At 41.6% G+C, this 19420-nt stretch overlaps 1 protein-coding gene across 4 annotated transcripts; it reads left to right on the top strand.

The window, feature by feature from the left end:
• The first annotated feature begins 4369 nt into the window (after positions 1-4369).
• On the top strand, positions 4370-19187 carry LOC143102260 (GRB2-related adapter protein 2-like). Of its 4 annotated transcripts, XM_076265745.1 has the most exons (11): positions 4382-4869; positions 8660-8699; positions 9455-9502; positions 10568-10624; positions 10756-10889; positions 11380-11471; positions 11758-11877; positions 15197-15386; positions 16165-16266; positions 17599-17709; positions 18700-19187. In XM_076265745.1, exons 5-11 carry the CDS (start codon positions 10812-10814, stop codon positions 18874-18876), a joined length of 870 nt encoding a protein of 289 aa, XP_076121860.1. In that variant the 5' UTR covers positions 4382-4869; positions 8660-8699; positions 9455-9502; positions 10568-10624; positions 10756-10811; the 3' UTR covers positions 18877-19187. The 4 variants fall into 4 exon arrangements, with proteins under 4 accessions (XP_076121862.1, XP_076121860.1, XP_076121859.1 ...); XM_076265744.1 differs by lacking the exon at positions 9455-9502; XM_076265743.1 differs by lacking the exons at positions 8660-8699; positions 9455-9502.
• Positions 19188-19420: the final 233 nt, after the last annotated feature.

Here is a 19420-nt window from a genome sequence, read left to right as displayed (position 1 = left end):
AAAAAGAGGCTAGTGACCCAAAGCGCAGCTCCAAACTATGCAAGAAACAGGAAGAAGCAGTCAGCTATTTGGTCAATAATGGCGTAGAATGGACATTTCTGACTCACCCCACACTTTTGAACAGCAATGTACATGAGGAGAGACAGAAAAGCTGGATTGATGGAGAGAGTGATAAAGAGGAAGAGTAGAGATAGAAAAACAGAAGGATTGATGGAGAGAGTGACAAAGAGGGAGAGGAAAGAATAATAATACAACTGAAAAAAAAAATGATTAGAGCAAGTTGCCAGGAGACATGCTGGATAACATTACTGCACTGGCTGATTGAGAATGTTGTGCCTTCTCTGCACTGACACGCCACAGTGGTCTTCATCAGTGCTTTGATTTTCCATGGATGGAAGATGAAAGATCAACACGCGACACATCTACAGTATAGGTGTGCTTGCTTGTGCATGCATGTCATCAGTTTGACAAAGGGGGGAGCCAAAAGTATTGACACAGTGATGCTGGTGTGGACACAGAGGATTAGACACATGCCTCAGCGTGTCACAGAATGTTTTACTGATTATGGCGAGGCATACACATAACATTAAGTGTTATTTAAAGGCACCCTTAACAGTTTTTTGACCATATCATAACGTTTCCAAAATCATTTCATTTTGATGGCAAATAACCTCATAACATGACGAACGGCACTTCTGCCATTGTCTGAGCAGCCCTCTGCAGGCGATTACCTACAACTAGCAGCTCTCTAGTTTCGGGGAGGAAACTGCCCCCCCCCCCCCCCCCCCCTGAAATTGTAATGCAAAAGGGCTGCTATGCTACAGGAATTCTGCCTCTATATTACATAGGAGTTATGTTCTCATTAAGGGTGCCTTTAATAGGAATCATATTTACATTAATAGATATTCAACCGTTTTCTCTCTCTCTCTCTTCCTCTCTTTTCCGTTCTCCTGTTTGTCTTTCTTCATCATTTCCTCTCAATTGTTTCATTTCTCTATCTCTACTTCTTTATTTCATTCCAGTCATGATGTGTGTAACTTACCTTTGAAGTGATATATATTCAAAAATGTGATCATGCTGATGCTCCACACACACCATAGTCAGGAGTCAGGAGTGGGTGGGGTGTGGCATTAGTTTAGTCTGCAAATGAGTCCCTTCACTGCAATACATCAACATGTCTCTAAGTATGTAGTCTTTATAAATAATTCAAATGATCTGATTGTAGTTCCCCTTTCTTGTTAAGCACTACCGGTATGTTATTTTAACATCTCTTTCTCTCTCTCTCTCTCTCTCTCTCTCCAATTCCCTCTCTTTCTCTCAATTTCACCTTTCACTCTTCCTTTCTCTCTCAACTCTCATGCACTTTTCACATGTTCTCTCTCTCATGTCTTTCTCTCTCTCATGTCTTTCTCTCTCTCTCATGTCTTTCTCTCTCTCTCCCTCTCTCTCTCTCTTCATCATGGTTGTTGGTTTCAGAAGGAAATGTGCACACAGCGCTCTTGGTGCAGGTGCAGAATGGGAGGTGTTGACCAAGGTGCAGTCGTGTGGTGAGTGTATGAGTGCACTCTTTCAAACACCAAACCTATCCCCTCTCCACACTCCACTCTCAGACCGGCATTTCAGTCTCTGTTTTCACTTCACTCAGCCACCTCTACCATGATGACAGGTGGTCTATACTTTTTTTTTTTTTAAACACGTTGGTGTGATTGGAGGTTGGGGGTTTCCTTTGGTGATGGATTAGATAAATTCATCCTTTAACTGAATATAAGAATTCAAGCAGACAGTATAAGCTAATCCAGCAAAGGTCATCTTGAACATCATCATAAGCGGTTGAGGTGAGGATGAGGTACAGTTAGCTGACTAGCGGAAGGAGACTGCTGAGTGGTCACTTTTTTCTCTCTGCAGGTCCCAACCAGTTCACATGGTAGTGTGATCTGTAGAAACAGCAGACAAAATATGGAGTAGGGTCCACTCATTTGTAATAACAATGCAATAACTGTGATATGCAATTCATAACAGCATTTTTCAAACAGGTTTATTTGCTTGTGCCATTTATAAAGTAAAGGGATATTTGTTCTGTGTCTATACTGCCCCATAATCCTGGAGTAGTCTTACCTTGGTTAGGTCTTAGTATTAGAATAACCAACACTAACATAGAAAAAAACATCAACATACACAATATTACACAATATAGTGATTTGCTCTTAACAGAGAGAGCTCTTAAGAGAGCAAAATGATCCTCTGGGTTACATAAACAAGTTGACATCTATCTTAAAAAATGGTACTAAAGATAATATCTCAAATTTTGGTTTCTTTCATGGAATATTTCTGGTAAGCACGGGGTCTCAGAGCTGATCATGTGGATGTGTTTTGTAACCCGTTTTTGTGATTCTTGTCAAGCATTTTCCATGGTGACAGGAAAGCAAATTGTTTTCACATGCTTTATGAATTAGCATAAGACTGCATATACTCTTCACAGAACCTATAGTTTTATGCTCTAGTTGTGAGACTCTCCACAAATGTTTCTAGACATGTTTTAACTGAACCAGGATGTTGATTCTCTATTTCAAGTCACAGATAACGACACTTACTAGGTTTTCCCCTGAGAGGTAACCATGGCTAAGACATGTCGACAAAGATATAACCTAAACATAGTTTCTATTGAAAGTCTGTTGATGATGGTTTCTAGTTAATGAGGTATATCAGTACCTCTGTCTATTTTTCTTTTTTCCCCTTCTGTGGCAATATATTGCATAATTTTGCATACATTCCAAACCAGTAGACGACAATCTAGCAACAAGGACTGTGAGAAGACACAAATAGTTAAGATTTCCTAATGTTTTCTTGGGTTTAAGTGAAATTTGCAGGTGGACCAAGCATGGACTGACTGTCCACAGGGGAACACGTTACTGCTCATTAGACTGAGCAGTGATACAGAATGCAGAACATATTTTCATTTTATAGTTGTGTTCAAATAACTTTAAAGGTTACCTTTTTTAAATGACCTTGCACCCAATGCCTCATTTTTTTTCAAAATAATTTAATAATTGCATAATATGATTTGGCCACCCTATTAACACAATTTAACCTATATCATAAGTTATTTTAGGTGCAACTTGCATCAGTGATATAAAGATACAAAACATGAATTACTCTACAGGAATTTCCTGTGTATTAGCCGCATTGTGTAAACTGCAGGACAGTGTTTCCATACCATATTAACTGCCCCTGTTATTAACCTCATAGCTGTAGAAATTTTGCAAAATCAATGTATAAACCGTGGCTAAGAGTTGGGTTCATTGCGGTACATTTTTTAGTTGTCTCAGTTTCAAATAAGTGATAATTATGTTAGTCGTGTAAAGACAAAAATGTAGAATATAGCGACACACAGACATTTATGGTACAGTAAATAATTCACCTACAACTGACTCAGCCTTCTGTTGATATTTTAAAGTAGGGCCAACAGTGTGTACACAGTTTTACTATTTCCCTATCCATGTTCTCATACATAGGCCTAATTAAATTAAATTATTTATATTTATGTGGTTTATGTGGTAGTAATTCTTCCAGCATTATTTAGTTAAAACCAATTGACCATAAAGAGTCACATGAATGCAACCAGTGTGGACAACCAGTGTAAAACCAGTGTGGTCAGCGAGAGATAAAAATGAATGCATAGAAGAACAGGCCTTTTTCTTTCTCTCTCAGTTCCCTTATTTTGAGATGAAAAGTTCCTCTCTCTCTCGAGATTTGTGATAGTTTATTTTGGCGAAAGCGGTTGGCAGCTGGGGTATAGGGGAGGCATTTTGGAGACATGCAGTTATCTCAACGTGCTCCTCTTCAACAAACCACAAAGCCTAAAACAAATAAACAAACCAACAAAATTTACATTACAAACAACAACACTATCCCAGTTTGTCCTTGTGCAAACATTTTATGGTGGAAATTTTGGAAGCAAGACAAAAGCTGTCTGTATGTGACCTCTGCATGTGTCTGTGTGCAGCTGTCAATGGCTGAGGGTGGGGGAGTGGGGAATTACAGTGGTGGTAACTTTAGAAGAAGGGAAGGGGACAGAGAGATAGAGAGAGAAAGGGGGAGGAGCATGAAACTACACTTCTATCATATCAAACCATGCTTCTTTCACATTTCCTGTCTTTTGCCTTAGCACTTAGGTTACAATCTGCTTGCACAAGCACATATTCACTATTACCTTAAAGTTGTCTCAATTCACCATAATTGTATCATATCCGATGTCCGAAAAATCAACCAGTTATGGTGAAGACGTCTAAAAGCAACAGTCTTTAACAGAATGACATCATATCCTCATTTCACGTGAGAATTGATGTGAATATATGAATAACAATGACCTGAACTAAACAAACTAGGCTACATAAGAAACCACAAAAGCGATTAGGACATATTTCTAGTGCAGTCTTAGTGTGGGATATTTAGTGCATGTACACGTTTACCATGCGCAACATGAGTTGTAGTTTATCTGGGAGGAGTTTGCTGTTGCTGCAAGATAGTTGGATGCATCTCAGACGCCCGAACTTCAAAGCACGCTCATTTACTTGAATCGACCGTGGGTGGTACTACTGTCGATAAAGAAAATTTTAAGGGACTTTCTTGATTCTTGAAATCTGTTATATATTTTTAGTTTTATTTCCGTAAACAAAGGGCCGACGAAACTGTACAGTTGCCAGGAGACAGTTTTCGATTTAATCGAAACCAAAAAAGTTTGATGCTGGATGTCTTCTCAGTAATGCTTGGCTGAATCCAAGGACTTGTCTGACAGCTAACCTGTCATCGAATGTCAAACAGCAGCCCTTCCATGTGGTGATTCGCAAGACATATCGCATGATATTGAACGTGAGTAATTCATTTACAGCTACAATTGAGGGTTTTACAACAAATACTGTACTATAGTAGGACAGATTTCTACTTCTGCTATTTTACTATCTCCTCTCCTGCTACCACTATCACCGCTCATTACTAGTCATCGCGCTTTACGCACAAATAATGCAGCAATGGCAAATATAAGGTTTTAGTTTTGGAGTTTGGTTGAGGTTACAATACTGATTGGCCAGGCTTCAGTTGACATACTCCATACAATGTCTTCAAATATTCCAACCGTATTTAGGCTAATTTTGCTTTTAAGTAGCCTATACTTTGGTGTATACCATTTTAGACAAATGTGTCTGCTGTTGATGTTGTTACCTGACTCATATTCTCTAATTGCAAATCCTGGTGTTACAGTCTTGGGGTCTGTGACATTTACATGATGCAACAGCACTTTGTAGGTACTCGTACTTGTGTTGGTAATGCTCTTTTTGACAGAACTTTTAGTGCTCTATGACAGAACCATGTAGGCTGAAGTTAATATTTGCATGCTCTTAATCAGGATGTACTGACAGATGAATGGGACAACAGTGATATGCAACACGTGGGAATGTACCTATTTGTTTAGTGAAGCAAGCTTACTTCCCTAAAAGCACAGGGCCCAGGTGTGTGTGTGTGTGTGTGAGAGAGAGAGAGAGAGAGAGACAGAGAGAGACAGAGGCAGAGAGAGAGAGAGATTCAGGTTTATAGGGCATTTTGTTCAATCAAAGTTGGTTCCTTGTTGTCCCTATCTACTGTATACTATTTCAGAAGTGTGAAATATGGTTCCACTAAATGTGTCTAAATCAAAACAGGATAATATGAAACTATTAATATCAATCAAATAGTTTTACAAACAGCTGGAAAAGGCTGTTTGATGTTTGGTACTCATACACCAACCCTGAGGGCCCAGTGGGAACATCCCGACTGTGTTTAATCTAAGCACTTAAAGAGCATATTGTGTGTGAGTTAATCATTTAACAGTTTTTATGGCTGTCTGCTCCAGAACAACACCAGAAGTCTGTATGGGACAGTTTGGCTAATATGTAGCCAGTCATTTAATTAAAGGACTTAATTGGGAGAGAAAATATGATGGGGGGGGGTTTAATCAAATCAATCTCGAGATTATTATCTGAAGATATCTTTCAGCTGTCAAATATTTAATATTTTAAACCATCATTTATTATTGTCATTTGACATGTGTATTGGATTGTGTGCCATCTTCTGCTACTGCTATTGATTTGACTGTATTTCCTTTTTAGAGAGAAAGGCAAATTAATTTCTGCACATTTTCCCTGGTAGTGTCTGTTTTTTTCACTTACAGTTTCTCCCAACCCTCAGTAGCATGTTCTGTTTTTTACCAAGGACCCATTTAACTTTGGATGACTTTTGCCTTCCAGGGAAAGCTGCATTTGTATGTGTAACTGACAGCCCTCACATGTGTGACTGACATATCAACTCTCAGATCAGGAAGCAGCTAGATAAGATAGCACATCCTGGAGACGCTCTGTGATAACAGTTATTATAAATAACTATTGATTGCGGGTGAAGCAGAGATAGATGTTTTTTTATTTGGACGGAGGAAAGCGAAATTGGTTATTATCAAACATTTGTTATTGAACACTTTAACACTAGTTGCAATTAAGCCATTGAGGATTGAGTTCTTCCAAAATTATGCCATGCATGTAGATCTTGCATTTTTTAACCCTTCTGTTGTGTTCGCGGTCAAATGTGACCGATTGACAATTATTTTCTCTCAAAAATATTGTTAACTTATTCTGACTACCATGAGGCTCCATAACTTTGTTAACACAGGGCATCTGAACACACTAAACAAATATATTTTTCATAACAATTTGAGTGTTTTATTTAACTTTAGAACACCCATGTGTAGAAAATGGTGAGAAAATGGTCATGTGTATAAAATTGAGTCCAGGCACATACTTATTGATCAGATGGACTGTATGTATGCTTCTGTACATTAAAACACACACAAATACACCCTCTTTGGTTCTATTCCAGCCCCCATTGGAACCTTTCTGACTTGCATGAGCTCAGGTCAATGAGGTCTGCAGGCCATAAATAGCCAATGGAAGTTCAAAACTGGTTATATCCAATAGAAATGTAACTATGGATTTATAACAAGTTATAATGCAGCGGTCATTTTTGACCAGGAACACAAAACTAGTAAACATAAACCGAACACAACAGGAGAGTTAAAAATATTTGTTATGACATCATCGCTTTTAACCTGGGTGTACAAAAAATTTCACTGTTTGTAGGTTGTGTTTAAGCATGATATTTTTGTACTTATTTATCCAGCTAACATGGAATCAGACTCTACACTAGTTGAAGGTGTTTAGCAGTTTGGTAGAACAGAGAGAGAGAGAGTAACATGCTCAATCTCACATCATCACTTGTCACGCAGAACACCAGTGCACACTAACTAGTGATCGATCAAAAAAGACACCCTTTGTCCCTTAAACCAGTGTCAGTTGTGATTGATTATAAAAAGGGAAATATATTTGATGTGTAAATGTGAATGACTCTCACCATAGAAGACCAGAGAGCTCTGTCTAGAGTCTTGCATAACTTACACGTATTTGTAGACAGCCTGAGAGCTCAAACACAATGTTTCATAGAAAGTCTACAGTACATGGCTTTGCAATCATTGAGGGCTGATTAGAACTTTTCCTCAACACATGCTTCTTTTTCATTCAGGTTGAAAGGCATTTCTCCTCTTCAAACTCACATAATCACAATATAGCATTACAAGGATAAAAGATGAAATAGCCAAACCACTTAATATACCGTAGTTAGTAATCTGTCCCTAAATGATTTTATGTGACCCTGCCTTCCTATCCAAAAAGCTTCTTTTGTTAACTGTGTGTGGAGTCTGTCTGCCGCACTAAATCCGTAACCCATTGCTGGTGCCAGTGAAAAGGTAGTGACAGTAGCATTTGTGGTATGAGCAGCACGTTGAAAAAGATAGAGTTAAAATTTAACAGAGAGAGAAGGATGAGAGACAAACAGTTTGCGTAGCAAAATGCATGGCCTCTGAATCTTTGTGCTTGCTCAGTCTCTCTACATCTCACTCTATGTCCCTCTCTCTTTCTCTTTCGTCACAGAGTATGGTTTTTTTCCCCTCTCCAGCACAGGGGACAAGTAGAAAGGCCACTTTGTACTTCCCCGCTAATTTAATTTAATTCCCAAGTCTACCCACAGGGATGTTTGGAAGGGCCTTCCTCCTTTCTCCTCACCAGGAAGCAAGTGATAGTAATTAGCCTTCTGTTTTCCCTCATATCCGTTCCCAATTACGTCGGGGGCTGAGGAGAAAGTTTTGCGACGTCTTTACTGGCAGTTACTGTGCTGCCTACAGAGCTCCGCATTGTCCCAGAAATCAGAAATACAACGTTTGCAGTCAGTCAGTCAGAACTTGTGAGGTCAGGTCTTGTGGTTTTCTCTCCAATGGCACGTTCTCCAGAACTACCCCTCTCTCAGTTCTTGGCAGTCTGAAGACATGCTAGAGTGATAACCATGATTTGGTAATGGATTTACAGTAGGTGCTACAACAACAACAGCAACAAAAAAAAGCATCAAAGCTGACAGCGTATACAAATATGCTATGCCATATCAGAGGCTATGCACTTGCCATGCTCATCTTCTTCTTCTCTGTTAAAAATTCATGTTAGAAGGGGGTTGATGTTGGCGCTCTGTTTTTAGACCAAGCAATAGTACATGAGGATCCAGATGTGACATATGCTTTGATTTGTTCTCGCAGGTGTGCAGGGGAGGTGAGGTACACTTTATCAGGCAACGGGGTAAGAAGGAGAACTATCATAAAAGAATTCAGTCATTTGTTATTAATTACTAAAAGGTTACACAATCACAGTGAAATATAAATACACATTCATGATCCATCCACCGATATCTTAATCAGATGCCACAGTATTGAGGAAAATATCTCTGAAAAAAAAAGAACAAGAAAAGCTGGATTGCCGAATGTATTAGACCTCATTACATTAGAATTACACAAACCAGTCTGTTTTTATTGAATATCATTTTTGATTCTGACACAGTATTCAATGTATCTAATTGAATCATGGAGGATAAGTGGAAAGCAATAAAGCATGTTCACAGCTGGAGACACAAACAGTCACATCGGGTGTTTTGATAAATGGATTCCTATCAGCCTTTGTGAGAAATGATCAGAAATAGTCAGAAACATCTCTTTATCTTGCCAACAGTTTTTTACCTGTGTATGGAGATAGCAATCAAACATGGGTTGCATAGTTGGAACTTTTATGTTGTGCTTTGGCACATTCCGTGCCTTCTCCGCACCAGTGTGTCATGTAATGATAACACTCAAAATCTCAACGGTATAATCATATGTGTTATCAGTCTTTAAACAACAAACAAACATGTCACTGTGTGTTGCCACAGTGTGTAATTTCTAGTAGCAGAGTTGTTGCAGTATGTTTAAATATGGCCCACATAAGATCACGCTCAGCGTGTGCTTGCTTATTAAGATTATTATTAACACTCTCATGTAATCTAATTTCGTTGACATTATTAGGTAGTCAACGTGTCTGCTTCAAGATAAATGTTGCGTTGCTTCATAACAGTAAGTAAATGGAATGCTGTGTGGAGTGTGTGTCGTGGATTGAGCAGTAACTGGGGATTTACTGGTTCCGCTCCACCTCATTGCAGTAGTGTGTGCACATTTGCAGTGCATCAAGCCATACCAAGTGGCAATACCTGTTCCAAGCAACAGATCTTTTGCTCATGTCTTTGCTCACGCTGCTGATACTCAGAAAGAAGGAAAGCGGGCCAAATGCCATCAAAATGTGGGTGACAGATAGTGACTTTCATCTGATGTTCAGCTTTCACGCTTTCACTACCATATTCAGATCATTTAAAGGATAGGTTTAGTGGGGTGGGCTGTGGTCAAAGTCCTTGCATGCCTAAAATATGTTTAACAGTAGTGTTTGACTTCTTTCTGTTGTCTTACAAAGTGTGGCTGGCTGACTGACTGTGTACAGAGAGTATAGAGGATACACCACGGACACTGATTTATTAGTGAGACTTATCACTTAGATTTTAGGCCTTGCCTGTTGCATGGCACTCACCCACAGCTATTGGTAGCAAAGAGAATTATTCTGTTCAATATGGCTCTCGGTGTGCTGTACATGTGTAAGTGTTAGGGGTGTAATGGTACGCAAAAATCACGGTTGGGTGTGTACCTCGGTTTTGAAGTCACGGTTTGGTTAATTTTCGGTACAGCAAGCCTGTAGGTACCGCTAACCTAACATTCACTGACAATATTGCTGGTGCGCAACAGGAACAGTATTTTGAAAAGATGTCAAATGTTTTTTGATGTTAGTTGACTAAACTGACATATTCTCCACCACTTAATATGTTTGTATGGGAACTCGAATTTGACATGACATGGTCCGCAAGCAAAAAAGCCTACTGTTGATTGCTGTTGAAGGTTGCATTTGGTACATTCAGTACGGATCTGTATTGAACTTGATGTCCTGTACCTAAATGGTTCGATACGAATACATGTACCTTTACAACCCTAGTATGTGTGTGTGTGTAGCAAGATGCTGCAGAGGACCTGTGATAATTTCACAGGTTCTCCTGCTTGTGCTTTAGTCACTCAGCTCTGTCTCGTCTTGTTTTGCAGATTTTGTGGTGGGTGCTGGAAAACCACTGAGTGAAATTCTCATACCTGCATCTGAAGGTAAAGAGAGGGGTCTTTGTGTATGTGTGTGTGTGTACTCGTTCATTTGTGCGCTAGTGTGCGTGGGTATCTTATTACATCTTTCTTTCCTTCTCTCTCTCTCTCTCTCTCTCTCTCTCTCTCGCTATTAGAGCACCACCCAATCCGTTGTTGTGGCCTGGTCCGCTGATTCTCCGTGCCCGCTGCCATGGAGGCCAGAGGAAAGTATGACTTCAATGGCACAGCTGAGGACGAGCTCAGCTTCCGGAAAGGGGACATCCTAAAGGTGCGTCTTCAAGAGGTTACGTACATTGTGACAAGTCAAAGTTGTCATGCTTTCTGGTAAGCAGTTGACCAGATAACATCAGAAAGCTATTGGTTTGAAGATTAATAGGTTAGATAGGGAGTGGGTTAGAATCAGACTGAGGTTAGGTTGACATAACGATGGTTTGTTAAATTGAAGACTAATTTATGATCTGTTAGATAGCTACTACCTGTAGTTTGGTTGGGTCTAATGGACTACTGAATTTAAAATGTTTGAATCAGAGAAAACCCTGACGGTACAGCAAGACAGTAGTCAGGGTGTTCATAGAAATGTTAAGGTCAGGTCTCGAAGTCGACCTTGGGGCAGTAAGAATGAGAGCAAGCAGTGAATGAGAAAATCTTGCACGTTGACTAGTGCGCTTCCTGTGGTTATAAGCAGCCTCTGAAGCACAGATGCAGCGCACCCAGATGGACCTGCTGTCCTACTTACTGTAATCATGCTCTGTACTCAGATCCTGGGTGCCCAAGACGACTGGTTTAAAGCAGAGCTTCACGGCCACGAAGGTTTTGTGCCCAAAAACTATGTTGACAGACAGACTCCCAGGTATGCTTACGATTACTTCATGTGTACATGTGAACCATGAATATATGTGTGAGTATGTGAACGTTTGTGTATGTGAACGTGTGTGTGTGTGTGTGTGTGTGTGTGTGTGTGTGTGTGTGTGTGTGTGTGTCTGTAGGTGTATGTGAACGTGTGTCTGTGTGTGTGTGTGTGTGTGTGTGTGTGTGTGCGCGCACGTTCTGTGCATATGTAACTATATGTCAGGCGCAGCTCATGTGATTATGCATGTTTGGCCATATTTACATTCATCCCCACTGGCCCTTTCCAGCTGGTTCCAGGAGAACGCCAGTCGCAGTTCCGCTGAGGAGACTCTGATGGACCGAGACATGGGGGGGTTCCTGATCCGCGGCAGCCAGAGCACCCCTGGGGCCTTCTCCATCTCTGTCCGGTAGGAAGAAGAACTATGAATCCCTCAGAGTCCCTAAGATGTCCACCCATAGTCTGTGTCATATTGCAAGGCTAAATCCAGTATGTGAGAGATCATATGGAAATGTAGAAAAGCCAAGTGGGTGTGAAATCTAGTCCTTAACATAAATACTCTGGATTGTTAATAATGTGCACAGTTATCTCGCATGAGTTTTTGTGCGTATAAAGTTAGTCACTGGGAGTCAACTGAGGACCATGTTTAAACTCAGATATTTAACAGCTATATTAACTCACAAAACATGGCGTTCTTTTCCTCATTGTGATTGCCTCAGTTATGCAGCGGCCCTAATTGACCCTCTGGGTTGACTGACTAGCCTGGCTCCTTTTTAGCCGTGTCATCAGTTTGATCAGTACAGTCAGTACACTGTTGCTCCGGAGTAGCACCCACTCAGGCCTCTCTCTTTCATCCGTCAGCCGCCTGGCAAGCATAACCATGTGGAAATGTCACATTAATATTGCAGCGCCTACAACTGCCTCGGCATCGCAGTCAGATTGGGTGATTTGTGTGAGTCCCCATCTCATAAATCATCCATGGGCCCCAACTGCCGACCTCAGTGATGATGTGGGATTCAGGTGGTGTCACTGTGGACTCCTGACTCACAGGGGACCCCTAGTGGACACGAGTGATAGAGAGCCTGTTCTAAGACGATTGGCTCATATATAACTAGATGTACCGCAGAGCGGTACAAAATATGACCGCCGCCCAGTCCAGCGCATGTTTTCCACAAAAATAAGTCACGCTGAAAGGCATATATGATTCTAACTGTCTCACTGAATTGCATTATGCACACTCAATTCTCACTGGTATCTGCTAGACAACAAGTACCAAAACATGATTAGTTCATAGATTTCACATGTAATGTAATATACATTTTATACAACCCCACCCCCATCTTGCCTGTTCATAATTCTGAGAAATTCTTGAATTGTGTGCATGTGTGCGTGTACATGTTTATGTTTATGTGTGTGTGTGGGTGGGTGTGTGTGCGTGCATGTGTGTGTTTGCCTGTTATTGTGCCTGTGTGTGTGCATGTGCATGCATGCGTATATATGTCTACTGTGTGAGTATGTGTCATACGTAGGATTACTGTGAATGTATGTGTGTGCGTGTGTATCTGTTTATGCACATGTGTGCATATGGAATGGGTTTACATGACCCCTGGAGGCAAACATACGCAAAAAATTGGTCATCCTAGGCCCTACGGTTCTCAAGATATTCACAGAAAACTGTGTCTGCCCTACCCTCCTTTCGGGGGGTCCAGTCCAGCGGGGGGGCTACAGATCAAAACGAAAAGCGATGGTTCCATGCTATCCATGTGGGGTTACATGACCACCAAGTTTCGTGTGCCCCGGTCTTTCAGTGTCCCGGGAATCCTTGTTGGTGTACTAAATGTACACATAAATTATTTTATTGTAAGGCCCCCCATGAACGAAAGTCCACGAAACGTGGCATGCATTCGGAGGGTGTCATAATGATCCTACACTTTCAATTTCGTGCAGTTTTGACCATGTCAGCCAGAGATATTGTGATGAAAACACCTAATGTTTTGCTTTTTAATTTTTAACTAGGTGGCGCTATACATGAAATAAGTGGTAATGGGATAGGTTGACATGCCCCCTTAAGACCAACATACAAAAAAAGAGGTGGACCTCCTAGGCCCTACGGTTCTCGAGATATTCACAGAAAACTGTCTCCGGCCACCTAGAGGCCAGTTGGTGTATAGTAACATAAATTAATGTATTGTGTGGCCCCCCATGAACGGAATTCCACGAAACTTGGCGTGCATTCAGAGGGTATCATAATGATCCTACACTTCCAATTTCGTGAAGTTTTGACTATGTTAGGTCACAGATACCTGCGATTACAACACCTAATTTTTACTTTTTTGCGTTTAACTAGGTGGCGCTATACATGAAATGAGTGGTTATGGAATGGGTTGACATGGCCCTTTGAGATCAACATACAAAAAAAAATGGTCCTCCTAAACCCTACGGTTCTCGAGATATTCACAGAAAACTGTGTCTGCCCTACCCTCCTTTCGGGGGGTCCAGTCCAGCGGGGGGGCTACAGATCAAAACGAAAACAGGAGGTTCCATGCTATCCATGTGGGGTTACATGCCCACCAAGTTTCGTGTACCCCGGTCTTACAGTGTCCCGGGAATCCTTGACGGAAATTTGGACATGCGAAAAAGGAAAAAAAAAAAAGACAAAAAAAATCTGACTAAACCTATATGACCACCGCTTCCCTGCGCGGCGGTCATAATAAAATGGTATTTATGTAATCTGGGTACCCAGGAAAACAGATACTTTCAGAGACGCCCACTGATCTCACTTCCGTTGTGTTCATAGGGATAAGTTCCTACTGAAACCAGTGCGAAATGGCTGCTGATACAAACACAATTGAAGCATGTTTAGAGTCGATTTTTGAAGAAATTGAAGTTCATAACAACATTTGCTCTAAACCTCTGCAGAAGTTATGTCTCATTTGCCTATGCAAAGGCTAGCCAGAGATGATTACAAAGGCAAACTAAACGCCATCATTTTGGTTGTTAGTCCGCAGTCGGCGGTATTTTCATGAAACACCCAGTACATGTGCATATTCACAAGGTCTGCCACTTCTCCGCGATTGGCTATTGAAAAAAGCTTTGTTCGAAATCAGAGACATTCCCTCTGCCCTATTTTCCCCTGAATCTGAATCCAGGCGCATTCCTCTAGACTAGTATTTATGTACCAAAAGGAAAAGGTAGTTTTTTTTTATTTATGCGATGGTCCTGTGGTGCGGCTGGCTACAGCCCCCGTACCATATCTGGGTCCAAGTGCCCAAGGGGGCCCAAGTTCGAGTCCGACCCTGGTCATTTTCCGATCCCTCCCCATCTCTCTCCCACTCATCACTCTTCCTTTCATTCTCTTCACTCTCCTTTACAATAAAGGCCAAAAACCTGATCCAGTAAGCATACCTCAGATCATGGTCATAGAAATCAGTGGTGTAGTCTGATACACAGGACTACACAGGACTACACAGTATACCCACTTAAAATGCATCACCATCTCAGTATACCCACTAAAAATAGGCAGGGATACATATTGACATTTGGGGTTGATCACAGTATACCCACTACAACTAACAAGACTACATCACAGTATACCCACTACGGCTAACTAGACTACACCACTGGTAGAAATGTTTCCTAAAAGTGAAATGGCGAAAAACAGCAAGAAAAAAAGCAAGGTGTACATGAGTCAAGTCAATGAGTAAATGAATCCTCTCTCTTCTGGTTAGGCACGAGAGTGACGTCCAGCATTTCAAAATCATGAGGGAGAACAAGGCCAAGTACCACATCTGGAATGTGAAGTTCAACTCCCTGAACGAGCTGGTGGAGTACTACAGGAGAAACAGCATCTCCAAAAACAGCGAGATTTACCTGAACGACAGCAGCAGGGACGACTCCAGGCCATCTGTTCCACAGCCGGTAAAAAAAACCCTCAGCTCTATTCTCTTTTCCCAAACAGCTCCCTCTGCAGGGCGTTCAGTGTAAAGGGTACTTGTATTAGAAAATGTCTTTGCTCACAAACTGACCTCAATGGATGCTGGTTAAATGTAATGGAATAGTAACACTAAGCGCTTGTTTACTGACAGGTACACATATGGCATTACTGAAATTGAGAACAATAAAGTGGTAAAAATGTCAAGAAAACATACCTCATGCATTAAGCATAAACAGTGCCCCTTCCCTTAGAATTTAGTTTGGAGTTTGACCCAATATCACCCTTAGCAAAGAACACAGACACAGACTGATTCCTGGCCTCTTGTCCTCCTGTTACCTCTCTATTTGTTTCTCATTGTCCTTATATACCCTTTATTTTTACCATCCATCCTTTTATCCTTCCTTCCATCTCTTCCTTCTCCCCTTCCTGTTGTTCCATCTGCTCCTCCTCTCTGTAGCCTCTGGCATTTCTCCCACGCTGTGTGTGAGAGCGCTCTCAAGGGCTCTTTGGAGAGAGAAGAAACACAGATCAATACGAGAGCTTCGAGTAGTGTGTACAGTGAAACAGAAGCCTAGAAGTGAGCGATATTGATTTCGCAATTCAGCATCAGATTCAATATCAAACAACAGGAACTGTAGAGGCTCTAAAAAGGTCCTCTGCACTCTTGACCGTCACTTTGGTGCGGTCCATTTGTGTGTGCTTTGTCTTCGCCTTTGTTTGCCAACGTGATTTGACCTCTGATGCCTTTTATTGTGTCCGCAGGCAAAGAGAGGCTCGGCGGATGGCCACTACCCTGGAGGCTACGGAGGTTCACCACAGCCCGCCCAGCAGCGGAGGGCGTCTGATCAGTCACACACGCAGCAGGTGCGGTGGCATAAGCAGTCACACACATACAGTGTTGTTTTGTTGTTGTTTGTACACTCACACACTTACAAACACACACAAATACATACACACACACACACACAAATGGACACTCACACATGTAAATGCACATTCACATACGGATATTCACTCAGGTTGTACACATTCATGTAACAAAACACACAGACATATCTACTCTCTCTCTCTCTTTCACACACAGACACACACACACACACACACACAAAACTCGCGGGCACTTACATACACCTATACTGCACATACCTACATGATATGCACACAAACACACACACACACACACACACATGTGCACACAACAGAAGGAGCCCCAACATACAGACATGTGCAGACAGTGCTCATTCCAGTCAGCCGAAGAGGATTATTATGGCCAGAGGCCATGTAACGTCTCTGTCTTCCCTGGCCTGACCTTATCTCTCCCTCCGGAGGATGCTGTCCTTTTCGGTTTCAGAGCTAGGCTGGTGGGGCTTAGAATTCAAACAGTGGGAGTAATGACCAGGTAACATGCCAGCCAGGTCAGCCTGAGTGGAACTTTGGATCTACAGTACCTCTGTTGTCCGTTGCTGTTGCCATTGTGCTCAGGGCGCATTTCAATCTGAATGGATTAAATTAGGTCAGGCCGGGGCATGTTTGACACCGGACGGTTCTTATAAGGCCCTCAGTGTCAACCTGAGCTCCACCTCCAGCACGGGCACAACACAGGTTGGATATTTGTTTAGCAGCTGCTTTTTATTCCTAAGCAACTTCTATTGCCAACATACATTTCCATTTCCATTATACATTTCCATCCAATGAGATCTTCTGATGGATGATGTTGATATCGTTACTAGGACCATAGATTTATCTATGGATAGGACCTTTATGGTTAGAACCTTGTCTTCCTGTCCTCTTCTTGTCTTCTTGTCCTCGATAAGCTTACATAATCATGGGAACACAGTTGCCATTTTGTATTGCCATTAACCCATTGTCATTTACTTTTCAACGTACTTCATACCCTTTTAGTGTAAAAGAGTCACAGCCCAGCCCAATCCGCCAAAATTACATTGTGCAAAATCAGACCTTCCAGGTGTGCAGTGACAACGACAGACACATCATTCTCCCTTGTATAAGTCAGTGTACCGTCAAAATGATTTTGAAGCTGTTACTTTAAGGTTAAAGGTTAACATTTAACATTCAAAACAAAAAGGAGTAGTGTCCTGTCACTCCGTAGAGGCCTGGCGTTCTAGCTTTGGTATCTTTTGAAGGTCCCCCATGAGACTGCACGTCTGACTGGTGTGTGTGTGTGTGTTCACACAGAACAAGAGGCCCAGTGTGGAGGAGAGGGCTAGCACATTGGGCTCCGTGTCGAAGAGCATCACTCAAAACAGCAGCCAGCCAGGCAGACGAATATCAGATCCCGTCACCCAGGTAGGGTAGAGCATGGTAGTGTGTTATACAGTAATTCAATGTTCTGTGTGTGTGTGTGTGTGTGTGTGTGTGTGTGTGTGTGTGTGTGTGTGTGTGTGTGTGTGTGTACAAACACAAACAACAGGAACACTGTATGTGTGTGACTGCTTATGCCACTGCACCAGCTGTTGGCGGGTGGGCTGTGGTGAACCTCCGTAGCCTCCAGGGTAGTGGCCGTCCGCCGAGCCGAGCTCATGTGTGTACAATTAATTACCTCTCTGCCTTACCTGTGAAGCACTTTGGGTCAACTCCTGTTGTTTTTAAATGTGCTATACAATTAAACTGACTTGGACTTGACTTGAGCCTCTCTTTTGGAGCCAATAAAAGGCATCAGAGGTCAAATCACGTTGGCAAACAAAGGCGAAGACAAAGCACACACAAATGGACCGCACCAAAGTGACGGTCAAGAGTGCAGTGGACCTTTAAGAGCCTCTACAGCTCCTGTTGTTTGATATTGAATCTGATGCTGAATTTCAAAATCGATATCGCTCACTTCTAGGCTTCTTTGCCACTTTCTATCACTTTGTCATTGTCCAGATGACATTCAATTACATGTGTGTGTTTTGTCCATGTGCTTCCATTTTACAGTAATGACATCTTCATGCATGTGCCATTGTATATGCACCCCTGCACCATTTGTAATTGTATGTTCATCATAGATTAATGTGTGTGTTTGTGTTTGTGTGTGTATGTGTGTGAGTTTGTGTGTGTGTGTGTGTGTGTGTGTGTGTGTGTGTGTATGTGTGTGTGCGTGTGTGTGTGTGTGTGTGTGTGTGTGTGCGTGCGCATACATGTGTTTATGTTTATCTGTGTGTGTGTGAGGTATGTTCATTATAGATTAATGTGTGTTTGTGTGTGTGTGCACGCGGGGGTGTGTGTGTGTGTTTATGTTTGTCTGTGTGTGTGTGAGGTAATGTTACTCATACTCCAGTCATGTTTTGTTTGCTATAGCGAGTGTCAACGCAGGTGAGGGCAATCTACGACTTCACTGCCGAGGAGGACGATGAGTTAGGCTTCAAGGCCGGAGAAATTATCGAGGTCCTGGACTGCAATGACTCTTCCTGGTTCAAGGGACGTGTGCGCGGCAGAGTTGGCCTGTTTCCAGCCAATTACACATTCCCTCTTTGAGACAACTCGCTTGGAGAGAACGGACGAGAGCCTTATCAGATGAACACCATCCGAACCCATCCTCTGTCCCAGCCTGACTCAATGCCTTAAGACTAGAACTTTATGTCTTTTGTTGAAAGATTGTGTATATGCAAATTCAGGATTTCACTGATAATGAACCTGAGAGAAATTGTAGTAATTGTAATGGAAATCTCAAATGTTTCAGCACTAACTTTAACCAAGTAGCCTACTTATGAATTTGCCTTTGTTTTGTGCTATTTTATGGGACATCTTACTGTATGAATTTATTAAATTGAATGGAAAGAGATATATTTTGAAAGTGTTTGTGCCATTTCTAATATGTTATAACCTTGCTGTGTATTTACTTTACTTTGTTATGCCATTATAACTTTGATGTAGTCTAACGTTTTTTTATTATTTCTTGCCTGTTTGAAATGCAACTGAATGGGAAGGTTATCGTCTGACAACATGGATTTCTAACTGCTCATTTGAAAAATACTTCCATTGACTCCTCCCCTCGCATCGCATCTAAATACCCATGTCA

Source organism: Alosa pseudoharengus, unplaced genomic scaffold, assembly GCF_046254945.1.
Source record: "Alosa pseudoharengus isolate Yale_2024_CS ecotype anadromous, Long Island Sound unplaced genomic scaffold, YU_APseudo_1.1 YU_APseudo_1.1_scf_4, whole genome shotgun sequence".
Taxonomy (NCBI): Eukaryota; Metazoa; Chordata; class Actinopteri; order Clupeiformes; family Clupeidae; genus Alosa; species Alosa pseudoharengus.
Note: the sequence above shows the minus strand (reverse complement) of the source record. Positions and strands in the feature narration are given on the sequence as shown.

Coding starts and splice junctions, on each gene's coding strand:
- LOC143102260 (XM_076265743.1), top strand. CDS start 10,812: ATGGAGGCCAGAGGAAAGTATGACTTCAATGGCACAGCTGAGGACGAG. Junction 11,878..15,196: donor GCCTTCTCCATCTCTGTCCG/GTAGGAAGAAGA, acceptor TCTTCTGGTTAG/GCACGAGAGTGACGTCCAGC. Junction 16,267..17,598: donor ATCAGTCACACACGCAGCAG/GTGCGGTGGCAT, acceptor GTGTTCACACAG/AACAAGAGGCCCAGTGTGGA.